The 19197-nt window shown below is 49.5% G+C and overlaps 1 protein-coding gene across 8 annotated transcripts in view; it reads right to left on the bottom strand.

Annotated features, from left to right (window-relative positions):
• Nucleotides 1-8079: 8079 nt before the first annotated feature.
• The window catches only part of SLC16A12 (solute carrier family 16 member 12), a 72719-nt gene continuing 61601 nt past the window's right edge, over nt 8080-19197 (bottom strand). For all 8 annotated transcript variants that reach the window (XM_025194613.1, XM_025194608.1, XM_025194610.1 and 5 more), the window contains one exon: nt 8080-9881. In XM_025194613.1, coding sequence (XP_025050398.1) covers nt 9619-9881 — 263 coding nt within the window. In that variant the 3' untranslated portion in view covers nt 8080-9618. The remainder of the gene's footprint in view (nt 9882-19197) is intronic.

The raw sequence follows: 19197 nt of genomic DNA, 5'->3' as shown, positions 1-19197 counted from the left end.
CCCTGTCGTAGCTGCCCCACCCGCCCAACCCTCACCTCCTACTGGCGCCTGTCCACCAAAGGACTACCCCATGGCTGAGTGGGTGCAGATCCCCTCCCGGCTCAAAGGCAAAAGGAAGGCCCAGGTGCAGCTGGAGCCCTGTGATGTGGAAGACTCTTCCCCCCATCCCAAGACCACCACATGGGGGGAAGGAGAGCCTCTGGGGGCCTCCCCAGCTGTGCCTGACAACCCCACCCCCAGGAAAGATCAAATGGGTGATCCCCATGGAGGAGGTTTCAGGGCTGCTAGACAGTCCCGAACAGGAGCCCATGGAGGAAGCCCCTCATTCAGCTGACCAGAGCCTACCCCCTGAGACCACAGGCACCAAGGCTAAGGCCTCGGCCTACCCAAAGGAAAGCCCAGCAGCACAGCCTCCTCCCTCTGATACTCTGGGGGATACAGAGGCCCTGGGGCTCACCCTGGTGAGTCCTGAGGAAGGAAGTCCCTTTCCCAGGACCCCGAGGCAGATGCCAAAGCCACCCCAGTGCCTGACCGGTCTCTTCCCTCCCCCTCCCAGAAAAACCTCACCTCCAGCCTGCCCCATAGTCCCACACCAGAGGGGATCAGAGTGGGGTCAACTAATCAACAGGCTGATCTTGTCGGGGACGCTGCACAGTCCCCCCGGGGCTCCAGCTCTACCCTACCATCTTGTGAAGGAGCCCCACCTCCACCCTTACCCCCCACCCCTGTCCCAAGGGGCTGCAGAGTTCTCCCAATCCCAAACAGAGCCTGGGGTCTTAGTGGACCGGGGGGTTCAGATGGTGCTTAAGAAGCCCGCTGAGCCCCAGGTCCAGGAGGAAGACACCCGAGAATCAGCAGACTCCATGGAGCCTGCAGACCTTTCGGTCCCAGCGGTACAGCAGTCAGCAATGTGCATTTCTTGACCGTGACTACAGCCGCTGGTCTACCAGCAAGGTACAGCTCACCTTGGACCGCTGGGGATATCTTGACAGCGTCCTCGCCACTGCAAGTGTGCTGGCAGGGGATGACAAGGGGCCCAAAACTTGCAATGCCCAGATCTATAGGTGGGCCTGCAGTTTCATAGATACCCTCTATACATACAGGAGGGTGCTACGTGAGCTGGCAGGCCTCGAGGCATTGACATGCGTGAGGCCCCTGATGAACTGTCTACTCCATCCCCCAGCCATGAGGTCATTTAAGATCGTGACCCTCAACAGGTCCTTCGCAGCTGCAGGAAGGGTCTCCGGAGGTGCTCTCCTTCCTCCAGGAGGGTACCCCATGGTATTCATGCAGGAGACCCTGATGACTCCAGCTGGATGACCCTAATTGGCGGCTGGTGTGGGGAGGCAGGGTCTTTTTTATTCACCTCTTGGCCACCTCTTGCAGGTTGGCCACCCTGTTCTCCCCAGGCCTGCAGCCAGAGGTTCTCCATGACATTGAGGTGGTGCCAGGCTGCCTGCTGCACCTCTGGGTCCAAGTGTGGGGGCTGATCCTGAACCTTCTGAATGTGTACACCCCTGCGAAGGACCAGGAGTTGGTGGATTTTTTCCACCAGGCGACTACTTACATCGGCACCCTCAACCCTTGCGAGTGCTTGGTCCTTGGCAGGGACTTTATCATCACCCTAGACATGTGAAACCGGTCAGGCAGGGAGCAGAACCAGGCTGCCATGGGCATCCTTGGGGAAATCCTAATGGACTACTTCCTGGTAGATGTCTGGTGTGCCTGTCACCCTCCCAATCCTCCTCCCTTCACATATGTGAGGGTGGGGGAGGAGCAGGCATGCCACTCCCGGTTGGACTGGGTTTATATCTCTTTGCCGCACTTTTCCTGGGCCCACTCCTCTGGCATCCGGCCGATCCCTTTCAGCGATCACCACCTTGTCTGGGCCTAGGCCACCAGGGTCGGCCTACTCGCATTTCAGTGCCAGTCTGCTGGAGGATGTGGGCTTTTTCTTCCTTAGTTGTCCCACCAAATCTATCTATCTATCTATCTATCTATCAGTTGTATCTTTCAAACTTTGGCCCCACATAGACCTGGGGAACTATAGACCCGGGGATCTATAGACCAATCAGTCTGACGTCCGTCCCTGGAGAAAATTGTCAAGGGATCCATCAATGCCAGACTAACAGAAAGCAAGCTTCTGAATGCCAGCCAACATGGCTTTGTGACTGGCAGTTCTTGCCTGACCAAACTCATCTCCTTCTATGACCAGGTAAAGTATGTCCTGGACAAGGGAGATGATGTGGACATCATTTATCTGGACTTCAAGAAGGCCTTTGACCTAGTTTCCCATGATGTCCTCATGGTTAAGCTGAGAAACTGTGGCCTTGATCATCATACTGTCCAAGGGCTAGGCAACTGGCTAGAGGGTCAGACCCAAAGAGTACTAATTGAAGGGAGCAAATCAACATGGCATAGGATTACCAATACAGTTTCTCAGGCTTGGTACTTTGATGACTCTGAAACTCATGCTAACCTTGGGCCTACTCACAAAAGTTAAAATACAGAATAATAATGCTAACTGCATATTGCAAGAGGATGCGAGTTCATGGCTAGGCCATCTAAGAAGGAGTAATAAAGTATCTCTTCCAGCTTATCTTGCTATATTCAGAATGATTTCAAGCAGACTCTTAGTTGTCTAGTGTGTAACCATATGAAATGTCTATCCTTGATTAATTAGTAGGGTAAATATTTCTTTTGTGACTAACTTGTGTTTATGTGCAGGAAGAGACATTCTTCCTATGTAATAAATGTCTCCTCCTGATTTAGTATGTTTTTTCTGGCTGTTAATCAGTTTCTTAATATGTTTCAACCTGGATAACCTCTTGTTACCGAAGAAGGTAACTCATTCAAATTAAAAATTTCTAATAACTAATAATGAGCAGGTTTTTCCTGTCAATTACTGCTTGGGACTCTCTTTTGATTTACACAACTAAAAGAATGCTTTGAAGATGCTAAACTAATGGTATAAAAAGGCAGTAAAACAGCAAACAGCACACGTGCTTCAAGAGCGAGAAATCTCTCACACCAGTTGCTGATGCGCCCGACTTACTCGAGAAGTTGAAGAGAAACAGATTGCCTCCTCATCGCCTGTTTGGTGAGGATTCATCACCTTATAGCTAATTACTGGACTTTGATTTGGTTTGGGCTCACTTGACTTGATTTCTGTCACTCATCGAACAAGGTGTCGTGTCAATCCCTGAGCTAGTCCGGAATCCTAAGTTTTTATTGCTAACAACTTGGGCTGGTACTCTTTAACATTTTCATCAATGATCTAGATTCGGGAGTCATATGTGAACTGGCCAAGTTCGCGGATGATACTAAATTATGGGGGAGGGCCGTCACACTGCAGGACAGGCTGGGATTACAGGCTGACTTGGACACACTCTCAAGGTGGGCTGACCAAAACTGGATGGCCTTCAATGCAGAGAAGTGCGAAGTGCTGCACCTCAGTAGGAAGAACCCTCAGCATACTTACAGGCGCTAGCACCACAACCAAAAGGGACTTGGGGGTCTTTATTGACCACAAGATGAATATGAGCCAGTTACCAATGTGATGCGGTGGCAGGCAAAGCTAGCCAAACTCTGGTGTGCATCCACCAATGCATCTCAAGCAAAACCAGGGAAGTCATCCTCCCACTTTATTTGGCCCTGGTGAGACCACAGCTGGAGTACTGCGTCCAGTATTAGGTCCCCCACTTCAGGAAGGATGTGGAGAAGCTTGAAAGAGTCCAGAGGGGAGAGACTCATATGATCCAAGGCTTGGAAGGAAGGCCGTATGAGGAGAGGCTGAGGGACTTGGGACTCTTCAATCTGGAGAAGAGAAGTGGGGACTTGGTGGCAACCTACAACTTCATAAGAGAGGTACATCAGGACCTGGGAGAACATCTGTTCACCAGAGCTCCCCAAGGGGTAACAAGTTCTAACGGCTATAAACTCCAGGAAGGCTGATTTAGACTGAATATAAAAAAAAAGTTGTTTATGGTACGTGTGTCCAGGGTCTGGAACAAACTCCCCCCGAGGTGGTGCAAACACCTACTCTGGACCCCTTCAAAAAAACAGCTGGATTTATTTCTTGCTGGGGTCACTTGATCCCAGCTGACTTCCCGCCTATGGCAGGGGGGGCAGACCTGATGATCTCATGAGGTCCCTTCCCCCCCTAATGTCTATGAAGGAGGGGCTATTAGTTAACTAGGTGGGCCTTAAGGTTCATGATCTCTGGAAGATACAAATAGATAGGAGCTTCTGAGTTTCCCGTCACTTGTCTGTGCATGTTTCTGGGTGGAGGACCAGTGGGAGGTGTCCACCAGCTCCTTGGATGCCTTTGAGAACCAGTGGGTACGGCCTGGGGGGCTCTGCTCAGTGTCCCACTCAGGCGCACTTCTTTTCACGTTTTGACCCACACAACACTCCCACCCTGTTTTTGCCTTAGTTGTCCCAAGTATTTTGTTGTGTTATTCATTTATTGGCCCCACACCATAGGGGCCACTAGCTGGGTGGGCCTTAGGGCCCATGGCATTTGGGTAACAAATACACAGGAGAAAGCTCGAGCAGAAGGCTGGAGACAGCAGGGGAAGTCTCCAGATCATCTCTAGGAGCTTGTCTCCAGCCTCCTGCTCCTTCCCCTGCTCATCTCCAGCCTTGGGAGACTGGAGATGAGCAGGAGGCTGGAGAGAGCAGGAGAATGAGCAAGGGGTTGGAGAGAGCAGGGAAACATCTCCAGCTCATCTCCAAGGGCTCATCTCCAGCCCCCTGCTCGTGCTCCTGCTTGTCTCCAGCCTTGCGAGGCTGTAGACGAGCAGGGGTGAGCAGGAGGCTGGAGACAAGCCCCTGGAGATGTTCCCCCGCTGTCTCCACCTCCTGATCATTCTCCTCTCATCTCCAGCCTCGGAGGCTGCTGCTACTATCGGTGAGTGGAGGTGGGGGAGGGTTGGAAGAGCAAGCAGGGGGTGAGGGGAACAAACGGAGGGTGGGAGAAACAAATGGGAGGGCGTGGGGAACAAACTGGGGCTGAGGCCAGGCGGGGCCTCCCCCATGGTCCCCTCCCCCCTCCTCCAGACCCCTACTTACCTGTACAAAGCTGGTTCCAGATCCCTGCAGTGTGCTTCAGCACCGGGGAAAGGACCAACCACAGAGCTGCTCTGGCTGGCTACCAAAGCATCTCTGTGGAAGACCGAGCCACCAGTTGCCTCAGGGTATGGTCCGGGACTGTGCCCTGCCCTGCTTTTGTCCTCTGGGGTATGGTTTGACCCTTGGATATCCAGGGGTCTAATTTTGCCTCCAGGGGTCTAATTTGCAACCAAGGGAATTTTTTTTTGTTCCTGCACATGCCTCTTGCAGTGTCTCAAAGGGGTTTGAGATGATGCAAGAGGCACGCGCGTGCTTTTCTAGACGCATCCAAAGAGCACAAAAATACTCTTGGTTCAGAAAAGAAAGTTGAAAGAGAAGAGGGTGAAGCCCTGGAGCAGATTCACCAGTGTGATTACATCATCATAGCACATGGATGATGTAACAGCTCCACAAAAGATTGCTTTTGTACAAAGGCATAGAGCCCATATATACTGTTCACCCACCTGTTATCAGTGTTGCAAGAAGACGGGGATGTGGCTGGGACACTCAGATTATACAGGTATCTGGCTGTACTTTCAGTGCTCAGGGCCTTTCATAGTCAGTGAAAAACAGAACAGGCTTCAGGTCAAACCCAGTACAAGAAAGGTAGTCTTTCCACAGAACTGAAGTAGTATCAATGAAGTTGAAAGGTTACTGTGACAGAGCACCATCTCAGGGCTGGGTCTCAACCTTGGCCTGCCCACTTGTCTCTGTATGGGGCAGTCCACCCAGTCTTGCCTGCCACAATTTGTTGTTCACTAAACTGGTGTAAAATGTGGGAGACTGCCCATTTTACTGCCCTGATGCCAAGGGGCTGTAAATGACTCCAACTTTCCCTTATCATGTCCCATGCCCTGCAGATGGCATCCAAAACAAGTTCTTAACCTTAACCCAAACTGAGCCTCACCATGACAGAGGGCTTACCAGGGTCTCCCTCTGACCCAAAACTTGACCTCACCACATCTGAGGGCTTACTGGGGTGTCATCCTCTGGCCCAACTGTGGCCTCTGGCATACGTAGACTTACCTTGGCCTATCTGCCCCCTCCCTGGGACTTCAACATATACCCTCCTAGTAGGGCCTTCCACCTATGCTCTCTCACTAGGGCCTTCCAGATTATTACACATCCAGTTTAAGACCAGGCCAAACACAGTCCTGTGCTGGGCCTATAGCACTCTGCCCTTCACTGGGCTGCATACATTCCTCCCCACTCTCACTGGGGCCTCTTACACTCTGCCCTCTCTCACTGGGCCTCTTTCATACTGCCCTACCTAGGGCCACTCTCGACCTGCCCTTGCTCCCTAAGCGACCCCCTTGGGCCATCGGGCTTAACTACTTTCATTCTGACCAGTGCACAGACACAGCCCTTTGGTTCGCTCAAGCTTCCCTACTCTATATGGCACTGGCCTTGTGCCTTACACTGGGTTGACTCTGTCCCTAGCCCCTCACTGGGCCTTCCAGTCCCCCTTTCCAGGGGCCACTGGGCTCCTATGCCCCCCCTGTGGGACTCGGTGTCATGCTGATTTACCTGGCCCTGTTCTGCCCCCTCACTGGGACCACTCTATCTGCCCCCTTAATTGGGCCTCTAGAGTCTTCCACTCCATGGGGCTCGAGTGTCCAGAGACATGTCTGGACCCCATGCCTGTCCCTAGACTCAGGTATCCCACCAGGATGTGGGGGCTGACGTTTTAGGGTGCCCCTCCTCACCTTTCACTGGGGAGGCAACTGGCCTGGCATTTCTGGGGACCTCCCCTGCCACACGGAGTCCCACCAGGCCATCTTTCCCCAGCAGGGTGTAGTTTTCTGTCATATCCAGGACCATGCAGGCCTACCTGCCCTGGTCTCCTCCTTAATGGGCTACTTGTTGTTCCTGGGCTGCTGCTGGCCCTACTCTCTGGACCCCTCCTTGGATGCCTCCCATCTGCTGTCTTGCTGAGCCTTTCTTCCCCTAGATAGTGATGACCCCCGCATTGAGGGGACTTTCAGCCTCCTTATGCTCTGGCCCCATCTCCAAGCCAGTCGGAGTGCCAAATAGCTCATCATGGCCCAGGCCTGCTCCTTGCAGTGGGTTTCATTGCCCTTCAGCCTTCTGCCCCTGGCCCTGTTGCACTGACCAGTTCAGGTGTTCTGGTCCCAGCACTGCAGCAACTGACCTCCTTAGGCAGCAGGGGTCCCCTTCTGGGCCCCACCATACAGCCATCTCACACTGGGCTTGCTTAGAGCCCCAGAAATCTTAATAGCACAGCTCCACCCTCAACTGGGCTCATCTGAGCCCCAAGCCTCACCCCTGCCTGTTATAAATCAGGGGTGTGCCTAGCCCCTGTGTAGGCCTGCAACTTGTGAGCCCCCTTTCTGGGCTGAGCTTTGCTCTCTCTAGGCCCAAGCCTTCTCTGTGGGACTTGGGACCCCACGGGGCCCCCCAGGAACCTCTTACCATCCCCACAGCTCTTACCACCAAGGTGTTGTGAGCAGCGGCTTAGCCAGGTTGCAATTCTCTCGACATGTGGGTAGGCTGGTGTTGTGAGCAGCAGCTACCTGGGAGCAATAAATTTTAAGCTGGAGATGTTATCACAGCAGCATCCCAACAGCAACTGCCAACTTTGCCTGCCAGGGCCTGCTCTTATGCCATGGTCCTACAGCTCAGCCCCAGTCAAAGATGTCTTGATTGCCTCTGCAGTCACCTGCAGGCTGCCACTCATTCTGCTCCAGCTTTCAAAGTGGCAGGCACCTGCTCCAGCCCTTAACATGCACTGCCACAGTTACCTTTAAGCATACATAGTGCATGGCCTACACCCTGAGATAGGCAATTAAACCTGATTTGGCTCTTTGTATTTATGATACTTTCTGTCTGAGCACTGGGAAATGAAACCAAACTGTGCCTCAATAATTTATACTAAAATGGGAATGAAAAATAGGTCTGGTTACCAAACATGTATTCATAAAAACTGTCCAAAACTGGTGTAGTGCCCCAAAGCTGTATCTTTTTATTTGTTACTCTTGTTTTAAATCATAGGTGGCCAACCTACAGTGCATACCAGAAGTGGTAGAGCCAGCCTCTGTGTGTGGTACATGGCAGATAAGGGAGGGTACAGGCAGCACACTGGCAGATAGGGCAGGAAGCAGAAAGCAGGGCAACAGGTTGTGCAGGGAGCACAGGGCAAGAAGCAGATCAGGCATGGGGAAGGGATCAGAGTGGCACCCATCTGTAATATCATCAACATTTGGGAAATGTTTAAGTGTACCATAATTTAATTAAGTGCACCATTATTTAACATAGTCTTCAAGCTACACTCCTTCAATGGCTTCTATGAAGCATGCAACTGTATTGCTTTCCCAACACAATGAGCTTCAATCAGCATCCAAGATCAGCTGTTGTCTCCTGTCCCGCACAGCTGACGCACCAACTGAGGATCTGGGCCACTGAGTTTGACAGAGAAGAACCTGTCATTACAGTCCTGAGTGCTGATCGGCCTCCAACAGCAGGCTGTGGCTGTTAGTGAGATGTGGAGAGGGAGGTTCCTCAGCTGTCTGTGAGCACTGATCCCCACGTTTCCTTAGTGGTTGCTGTTTTCACAAGGGGAGATTTGCCATCTTTTGGAGTATGCAGGCCACACCTTTCTGCCTCTGCGTCAGATATGCATTCCAGCCTATCAGCATCTGCTTCAGCTGCTTTACATATACATCTTCACAGTTCCATGCACTACCACACTGGAAAGACAACCTAAGCCTTTTGATCTCCAAAGCCAGGCTGGTAGGCAGTCACCGACTTCCTCAGACCTTCTCAAACATGGAACAGCAGCACAGGATATTGTCTGAAAGAGCTGGGCTGGAATGTTATCCCTCAGAAATCGAGGCTCCAGGGAACTTTCATATGGGTGTTGGCAACATTTGGTCAACAGGTTTGGGGAGAAAGTCATGAGAACTGTATTTCATATAAAAACATATTTCAGTTGCACAGAAAATTTAGGCACCGTGTAAATTAAAGCTGCTTCAGAGACTTGTTCAGCTAATAATATATACCAAATAGAATACCATTTTCCAGCAGTTTCTTAGAATGACAGTGATTATTGTAGCAGTTATTTTCAAAGAGCTTGACAATTGCTGATAAATTTCAACCTTTTTTTAACTACTCCCCAAGTAACACTGAAAAGCATATTTCATAGGCACTGTTTTAAAAATTGTTTCACCATAAATTCTATCATTCAGTTTTGCTTCTTGACTGTCATGTAAATTACCTCTGATTATGATCAATTACCTGAGTAGTTCATTTTGTTATCTGTGGAGCCAGCATTATTGAATTAGAAATCATCCGATAGACACTGTAAATGGACAGCTTTCCTTGGTTTTATTTGACTAATTTTATACTACTAAAATATGACAGAAAATCTGGTTGATAGATGACTTATTTCTTTTGTTTTATTGGGAAAAATGTTTTCAATGAAGATGCTTCCAATACATGCAGCCACTAGTCATAGCAGTGTTGTCTATAGAAACTTGATGACACCTGTCATCTATTGCAGTAGCTGTTTGTGTCAATGGCCAACATTTCCACATCCTTTTGGTCTAATTCACCTGCTACAGAATAAGCCATTGTTCCATTTGTCCAAATTTGCTGCTTGGTATTAGCATCTTTGGCAAGTGACCTCAAGTGTGTTCTTTTGATTTTCTTTGTTAGTCTTGCAAAGCATAGCAGTATTGAACTGAATATCATAGAAAATCCACAGAGAAGGAATGATGCAGTGTAGCTGCCAGTTGTATCCACCAGCCAACCTATTGGAAAACAAACAATCTTTATTAAAGTACACCAGGAATTTGATAGTTTACAAACCCTTCTTCAACATCAGTACTGTAGTTTTTTCAATGTGATTCACTTATAAGCCTATATAGCTGCTACAGTGGATATACATTTTCCTGGGTGCATACATCTACAGGAGACAAAGACTAATACAGACAACCCCTGCTTAATGCTATTTCACTTAGTGCTATTTTGGTACAACGCTCGTTTTAATTGATACCCGATAGCGCTCAGCGAGTTTTGTTATAATGCTCGTGGTCGCCATCTTGGGTCATTAAAAACAATTGTGGTCTCCATCTTGGGTCGTCAAATACTTTCAGTTTTGCTTAACACTCATTTCACTTAACACTTAGTTTTTCAGAAACAAATTAAGAACACTAAGCGAGGGTTGCCTGTACTTTACACCAGAGATAGTCAACCTGTGGCATGCATGCCACAAGTGTCACAGGAAGCCTCTGTGCTGAGAATGCAGCAGACTGTTAGAATATGTTTTAGAATATGTTATATCTATGCTACGGTTATGCTTATGCTAAGTTGCCATTTTAAACGTACTTCCATTTTGTAGAAAAAGAAGCAATAAGGGGTGGGGGTGTATGTGTGCTGTGGGTGATTGTAACAGGTATTAAACAGATGGCTATGAAATATTTGGAGTGAACAGAGATAACCATCAGAATGAAGTGCAGGTGGCAGTCTGAAAATGTGGAGATGATACGAATAAGAACTGAAAAACAGACTGGAATGTAAAAACAATATGTAACCAATAACAGAGTCCAAAAGATAAGCTCAAATGAACAATTGAGTGGTGATTGGTAAAGAAGTCTCCAGGCATCGATCGAAGTCTGCCCCATGAAGATAAAAGGGCAGTGAAGGCCAAGCCCAGATGGACACCTTAACCAGCAACACCAGCCTAGCTGCACTTCGAGAGAATTGATACCGGCGCCGCTCTTAACTGAACATCGCCTTGAAGAAGCCTGCAACTGGCCAGCACAGTGTAACTCCAAGTTCCATGGATAGGAGACTTAGCGAGAATGGTGTTAATGGAGTATATGGTGTGAATGAGTACGAGTTAATCTTATATAAACTGCTAAATTTGCCTCAGTTTCCATATGTTATGCAATGAACCTTTGTTTGCTGAACCTGTGTGTTGGTCATTTTCCAACAAGACCAGGAAGGGGACAGGCAGCACAGCAGCAGATAGGGCAAGGAGTAGAAAACAGAGCAGCAGATTGGACAGGGAGCCACAGAACAGGAAGGAAGCACAAGACAAGAAGCAGGCAGCAGACTAGTTAATCCAGCAGGGGAAGGGATCAGACTGTCCCTCAGGGAGGGTATGGAGCTAATTTGTAGCGTGCCTACCACACTTTTCATAATGATTTCAGTATTATTAGCTCAACTTGTTAAGTGCTTTTCTGGCAAACCTATCATATATCCAACCATGGGACCCTAACTGAGGAAATATCAGGTTTCACTGAATCAATCCTAAAACCGCTTGTCACCCACAGAGCAAGTTTTGTACAAGACACTACAGACTTGCTATGGAAACTTAAAAACATAGACCACCTTCCCAGCAACACACTCCTAGCCACCATGGACGTTACCAGGCTATACACCAACATCCCACACCAGGATGGCATCCAAGCCTGCCTTACATATCTACAGGAACAAGATTACAACTCAGAATACAGACCCAAAGATATTACTGAGCTTATACACTTCATCCTCATGCACAACAATTTCACTTTTAATAATCAACACTTCTTCCAGATGATGGGAACAGCTATGGGCACTAAAATGGCCCCACAGTATGCCAACCTTTTTATAAGCCACCTGGAAGAAGACTTCCTCAAGAACTGCACCATCAAACCCTTGCTATACTTACGATATATCGATGACATCTTCATCATTTGGAGTGAGAACCTACAATCTCTAATTGAGTTCCATCAGAAATTCAACAGTCACCATCCCTCCATCCGACTTTCTTTAGAATACTCCAGCACCAGCATCTCCTTTTTTGACACAATGATCAGTATCCAGAAGGGTAAAATACAGACCACAGTATACAGGAAACCCACAGACCAACACACATATCTGCACAGAACCACAATCACCCTAAACACACCAAAAAAGCTGTGATATACAGCCAAGCCCTCAGATACCACCGCATCTGTACTGAAGAGAACACCCGAGATTGCCACCTCACCAATCTTAAAAAGGCTTTCAGCCAGCAAGGACACTCCTCCAGAGAGGCAGATCGCACATTTGAAAGAGCCACCTGGATACCACGTGAAGAACTGCTGCAGTACAGAAGAAAAACCCCCAGACCCTATTCTTAAAAAGATCTTCCCAGAGCCACCCATCCTAGCCTTCAAACAAGCACTGAACCTCGCCAACCTCATCACCAGAAGCAAACTTCCTCAAGCCCAGAACACACCAAAAGGATCCAGACCGTGCCATGACAAGAAATGCAAAACCTGCCAACACATCTCCACCACCCCCACTATTACTACACCCCACAACAGAGCCATCAGCATCCCAGGATCTTACAGCTGCACCTCCAGAAATGTAATATACCTCATCCAATGCACCAAATGCCCTGATGGAAGATATGTAGGAGAGACCAGACAACAACTGCGCACCAGAATGAATGCACACCGGAAATCTATCAAAGACAGAAATACTCAATTACCAGTGGGGGCACATTTCTCACAGGAGGGCCACTCTCTCTCCAATCTCTCAGTCCTGATCCTCAAGGGAAACTTACACAACACTTCCCAGAGATGAGCCTATGAACTCCACTTCATCAAACTCCTGGATACTAGAAATCAGGGACTAAACATAGACATTGGATTTTTGATATATTATAATCTGCCTGGCAACTGACTCCCCAGCCCAGCCCCTGGCTTGTTTACTTTTCATTCCATCCAGGAAGAGCACACACTGCGGAAACTTCTTTAGCCTGACGAAGGGTTTTTGAACTCGAAAGCTTGCTTAATAACTATTCTACAACTATTTGGGTTGGTCTAATAAAAGATATCAAATTCACCCAAGGAACCTTGTCTGCCTTTGTTCAGAAGATAAATGTATCACAATTCATCGCATTCAGGCCCCCGCTCTGGTGAGAGACACATGGGCGGAAGCCTGTTGCACCCCTATGAACCCAGGGACCCGCAGGACCCCCCAAGAGGACCCCAGGACTTCCTGTGGGTCCCGGCCTACCCAGAGGTAATCAGGGGCCCATGGTGGGAGGGACATAGCCCAGCTGCAGGACAGCTGAGTGGAGCCGAGGAGGGTCACACCCCCTGCCCTGGCTCTTACTTCACCCAGCCCCCCAGGGAACCATGTGACCAGAGCCTCTTGAACAGGACATGCAAACAGGTGAACTTCTGGGCCCGGCACATGAGTTTAGCATGAGAGTTTGCACAGGAGGGTGAATGGAAGGGCCCGAGGCCCTGCCAGGGAGCCCTGGGGAAGGTAGTCACAGGTAGCTGGATGGACTACTGTGGCACAGTGCGGATGGGCACATGCCACACCCCGAGGGTCCCCTCAGAGTCTGAGGCCTCCCCCTCTGGCACCTCAGACGTCTCCGCCCAGACGCAACCCATGGTTCCGGTCTCCAAACAGATGGAGCCTGTGGCTCTTGGCTGCAGGGGGCTGCCTGGCACGTTTCCAGGCTCATGGGACCAGGAGCATGGCCACCTTCCCTTGTGAGGTTTGCTCCACTTTGGAGTCTCTGGGGCACCAGACAGTGGAGCTCCAGGCCACAGTTCAGAGACTGCATGCCATCAGGGATGGTGAGCAGGAGATAGACTCCTACTGCCAGGCTCTTCACCCCCTGGAGGTGGAGGGTAGACCAAGGTCAACTTCCAGGACAAGGAAGGACTCGAGGATCTCCCATAATGTCCAGCCAGGGGGTTGGACCAAGGTGGTCAATGGCCCCAAGGCCCACTGCACCAGGGTCCCCTCCCCTCTGGAGCTTTGCAACAGGTACGAACCTTTTGCAGCCCCAGTTGAGCCTGCAGAGCTGCCAGCTCCTGCAGGCAATGCAGGTTCATCCACAGCTACTATCCTGCTCTCCCTAAGGCTACTCATAGAGTAGTCATCAAGGGAGACTTCCTCCTGAGGGGGACTGAGGATGCGATCTGCTGCCCCGACCCCTTAGCCCAGGAGGTCTGCTGCTTCCCGGGAGCCTGTATCTGGGACATAGCCGAGAGGATCCCAAAACTCATCTGGCCCACTGACCACTACCCTATGCTCCTTATCCATGTTGGCACAAATAACACAGCTCAGAGCAATCCTAGCTGGGTCATGAGATGCTACAGGGCGTTGGGAGCAGGGCTTAAGGGGTTGGGGGCACAGGTGGTGTTTTCCTCAATCCTCACGTTTTCAGGCTATGGGCTGAGGAGGGAGAGGAGGATCGAGGTAGTTAACCAAAGACTGCGGTGCTGGTGTCATTGTGAAGGCTTCGGCTTCCATGATCACAGATCCCACTTTGGTGAAAGAGGCAGTGGTCTGCTGGGAAGAGACAGCCTTCACCTCACTGCGCTGGGGAGGAGGCTCTTTTCAGCCAGACTGGCCAACCTGATTGACCGGCCTTTAAACTAAGCTCACCAGGGGATGGGGGGACTACCGCCACAGCAAGCCCGCTGGGCAACTTTTGTAAATCCAGCAGCCTAAGGCACTCAAGGGAACCAACCCCTACCCCAGCCCTGGAATGATGAGTAGGGAAGACAAGGGCCCCCAATGTAACACTTATGTGCCTGTACACTAATGCCAGGAGTTTAGGGAATAAACAGGAGGAACTAGTCCTCCTGCTAAACAAGAATGACTACGATCTTATAGAAATAATAGAGACCTGGTAGGACTCTACCTATGACTGGTCCATAGGTATAAATGGCTATATTTTGTACAGGAGAGATTGTGTAGACAAAAGGGGTGGCGGGCGGGGGGTGGGGGTTAGCTCTCTATGCCAAGGAAAGCTACATCCACCTGCAAGTCAACATTCGCACCCAGGGTGGACAACTGGAGACCCTCTGGGTTAAAATGGCACAGGGGACACAATGGTAGGAGTCTACTACAGACCTCCTAGCCAGGATCAAGAGCTCGGCCAGGAATTTGCCAAGGAACTGCATGCTCCCAGTGCATGGTTGTCATGGGATACTTCACCAACCCAGACATCTCATGGGAAGAGCATTCGGTCAAATCCGAATGGTTGCAAAGCTTCCTCATGTGCGTGGATGAGCTCTATCTAACTCAAGAAGTCTATGGACCAATGAGAGGCAAAGTGCTGCTCGACCTGGTACTGGCAACGGGGGATGACTTAATCAGTGACCTAACAATCGAAGGGAAGCTGGGAGAAAGTGACCATGAGCTGATCACCTTCACCATCCGCCGTAAAGCTGGCAAGTCAGTCAGCAATGCAGAAGTCCTTGACTTCAGGAAACCTGACTTTGACAAGCTCAGAAGGCTTGTTGGCGAGGCCCTAAGGGACCACAATCTGAAGGGGAGGGGAATTCAGGATGAGTGGTTGCTCCTCAAGGGAGAAATCCTGGAAGCACAAGCAATGTCTATCCCATCCTGGAGGAAAGGCAACAAAAGGGCACAGCAATCCCCTTGGCTCTGCAGGGAACTTGTGGACCTCCTGCATCTAAAAAGAAAGACCTATAAAGGATGGAAGACTGGAACCACCCCAAAGAAGGAGTATTCTGCACTGGTCAAACCTGTAGGGAGCAAACCAGGAAAGCCAAGGCCGCAACTGAACTCCAACTGGCTACATGTATCAAAGACAATAAAAAGTCCTTTTTTAGACATGTGGGGAGCCAGAGGGAAAGCAAGGGTAATATTGGACCCCTGCTCTACCATATGGGACAACTGACAACCAATGCCCAGGAAAAAGCCAACTTGCTTAATGGGTATTTTGCGTCGGTTTTTCACCAACCCCAGGGGATGGCCCTGCTCAATGTGGTATGGGACGGCCAGGGTGAGGGAGAAATGTTACCCTTCATCAATGTAAACCATGTGAAAGAACACCTTGAGAAGCTGGACACCTTCAAGTCAGCTGACCCTGACAGTTTATACTCCAGGGTACTTAAGGCAAGCATCATAGTTGGCAAGCATCATAGCTCAGCCACTGGCATGGATCTTCGAGAACTCGAGGCACTCAGGCAAAGTGCCCAAAGATTGGAAGAAGGCCAGTGTGGTGCCTATCTTCAAGAAAGGGTGGAAAGTAGATCTGGGGAACTACAGGCCCATCAGCCTGACCTCTATTCTGGGGAAGATCTTGGGAAAAAATTATCAAAGAGACCATTTTTGACAAATTGGCCGATGGCAACATCCTGAGGGATAGCCAGAATGGGTTTGTTGCAGGTAGGTCTTGCCTGATCAATCTCATCTCCTTCTATGACGAGGTGACATATCACCTGGACAAGGGAGGAGAGATTGATGTCATATATCTTGATTTTAAAAAAGCCTTTGATCTGGTATCCCATGATCATCTCATAGAAAAATTTGCCAACTGCAGCCTCAGCTACATCACAGTCCAATGACTGGGGAACTGGCTCTGAGGTTGGACCCAGAGAGTAGTAGTCAATGGAAGTAAATCATCGTGGTGTGCCGTGACCAGTGGGGTCCCCCAAGGTTCTGTCCTTGGGCCTATACTCCTTAACATCTTTACTAATGTTGTGGACATTGGTATCAGAAGCAGACTGGCCAAATTCGCCGATGACACCAAACTTCGGGGTAAAGTATTCACACCCGAGGACAGAATGGTGATCCAGGCCAACCTTGACAGGCTCAGAAAATGGGCGGACAAAAACCTGATGGCATTCAACACTGAAAAATGCAAGGTACTCCACCTTGGGAAGAAAAACCCTCAGCATGCTTATAGGCTTGGCAGTGCTACACTGCACCACAGCTGAAAGGGACTTGGGGGTCATCACTGACCAGAAGATAAATATGAGCCACCAATGCAATGTTATAGCTGGTAAAGCAAGTAAAACTCTGGCTTGCACCCATAGATGCTTCTCAAGCAAATCCCAGGATGTCATCCTCCCACTGTACTCGGCCTTGGTGAGGCCGCAGCTGGAGTACTGCGTCCAGTTTTGGGCTCCACAATTCAAGAAGGATGTGGAGAAGCTTGAGAGAGTCCAGAGGAGAGCCACATGCATAAGCAGAGGGCAGGAGAACAGGCCTTATGACGAGAGGCTAAGAGCCATGGGACTCTTCAGCCTGGAAAAGCACAAGCTCAGGGAGGACCGGGTGGCTGCCTATAAGTACATAAGGGGTGTACATCAGAATCTGGGGGAACACATGTTCACCAGAGCACCCCAAAGGGTGACAAGGTCAAATGGTCACAAACTCCTCCAAAACTATTTCACTCTGGACATAAGGAAGAACTTCTTTACTGTCTGAGCCCCCAAGGCCTGGACCAGACTGCCGCCAGAGGTGGTGCAAGCACCTACTCTGGACTCCTTTAAGAGACATTTGGATGTTTATCTTGCTGGGATCCTTTGACCCCAGCTGACTTCCTGCCCCTTGGGCAGGGGGCTGGACTCAATGATCTCCTGACGTCCCTTCCAGCCCGAATGTCTATGAAATCTACAAAACAAATGGACACTGTAGTTTTCCCTGAAAACAGAAATTAGTCTACTCCTGAAATGAGCAGGGCACTATTTCCCTAGTCACTACTTTTTATTTCAAGCTAGTTAGTTAAATAAAACAGTCAGGAGAGTCCAGCTATTAGTGAGGAGGGAAGTTTAAGAACTAGAATAGAATAGTGCAACCCCAACGAAAGCAATCAAATGGCAACCCCCTAGCTTAATCCCAAATACATTTCTGAAAAGGACAGGCAAAGCTCTCTGCTCCCTTAAAGCCTATTAAAGAACCTCCTTTGATTAAAACTTAAAGGGTTATTGAATTTCACAGCAGATGATCTTTTCCCCCCTTTTAATTCTAATGCTGTAGTACATGAAACAATAAAACAACAGTGCACAGCACAGTTTCATTTATAACCTTGATTTTTCAGTTTGTTTTTATTGTTCAGAATTCAACCTATTAAAATAGGTTTTATATGGGACCAAGGGTGCATAGGCTAGGTGTTGGCTTTCTGATCAAGAGTGAATTTCATCTGAATTCAAGCACTGATTTGTTTGCTTTCCTTTCTCTTGCCTGTTAATCAGAACTAAGGCTCTACATTTTATAGAGAATTAAAAAGGAAACCATAATCAAGTTCATGGAGACCTTTTTCCTCACTGACACAATGCACATATCCAAGAGAGATTATTTTGATCACTCACAAGGGAAGGCAATACCAAATATGGAAAATGTTACAAACATATGCAAACTGAAAAGCAAAGCTACCCACAGGTTTCCTATGTTTTCTTTCGGCACTGTAACCCCATAACCAACATTCATGGGGAAGGTTTGTGTTTTTAATGTAGGTCAGATGCTCTCTTCCGCTGGAAATATTTGCCAGTCTAACCAAAATATGGAAAAGAAGCACCCAAGATGAGCATGGCCTTTATGTGACATGGTGTGTCAGCAACATAGCTGTAAGCACTTTTCTGATACAATGCATATTGTCGTGGAGAGTCAAAGTCAAGGCCCATTGAAGTCTAGGATCCAATAGACTGACTTGGTGAAAGCAAAGCAGGTGCTCTAGCCAACAGCACACAAGGAACAATGTGCCAACCATGGGCGACTGGTGCCACCTTGGGGGGGGGGCACGTGCCCCCCCAAGTGACCAGTCAGTGACTGGCGGGGGATGGGTCCCCAACTGGGGGGAGGGGGCAGGATCCTCCCGTGGCCAATGTCATCAACCAGGAAGTGGCCACACCGTTCCTGAAAGTGGCTGCGGTGCTATGTTCGCACTCCCCAGCCAGTGCTTGCAGGGGGTGTACTGACACTCCTACCTGCCCTCCCTGCCCATCCCCTAAGCAGAGAGCGCAGCTGGTGAAGGGGTACACCAGCACTTTCAGGGGGTGCACATGCACCCCCTACACATCGCCACTGGTGCCAACATTACCTCCAGCCATAAGTAGATTCAGGACTTTGCAAAAGTGGGTGTAGGAGCAGCAACTAACTACACCCTCTGTGGGTGAGAGTGGCTGCACCTTCTGCTTCCAGCCTCTCCCTCTCACCCCCCCAGGGTGGGCAGACCATATCATGGGAGCAGTGGTCAGGGACTTTTTAAAGTCCTTAATGCAGGTAAGTATTCCACCCCACCTTTCCCTCCTTGCTCAAGAGGCACATCCCCTCCCCCCACCCAATCCCCTTCTCTCTCATTCCCCACTCCAC

Source organism: Alligator sinensis, unplaced genomic scaffold (assembly GCF_000455745.1).
Source record: "Alligator sinensis unplaced genomic scaffold, ASM45574v1 scaffold423_2, whole genome shotgun sequence".
In the NCBI taxonomy this organism is placed as follows: Eukaryota; Metazoa; Chordata; order Crocodylia; family Alligatoridae; genus Alligator; species Alligator sinensis.
The sequence above is the reverse complement of the archived record's forward strand: the minus strand, read 5'-3'. Positions and strand labels throughout refer to the sequence as shown.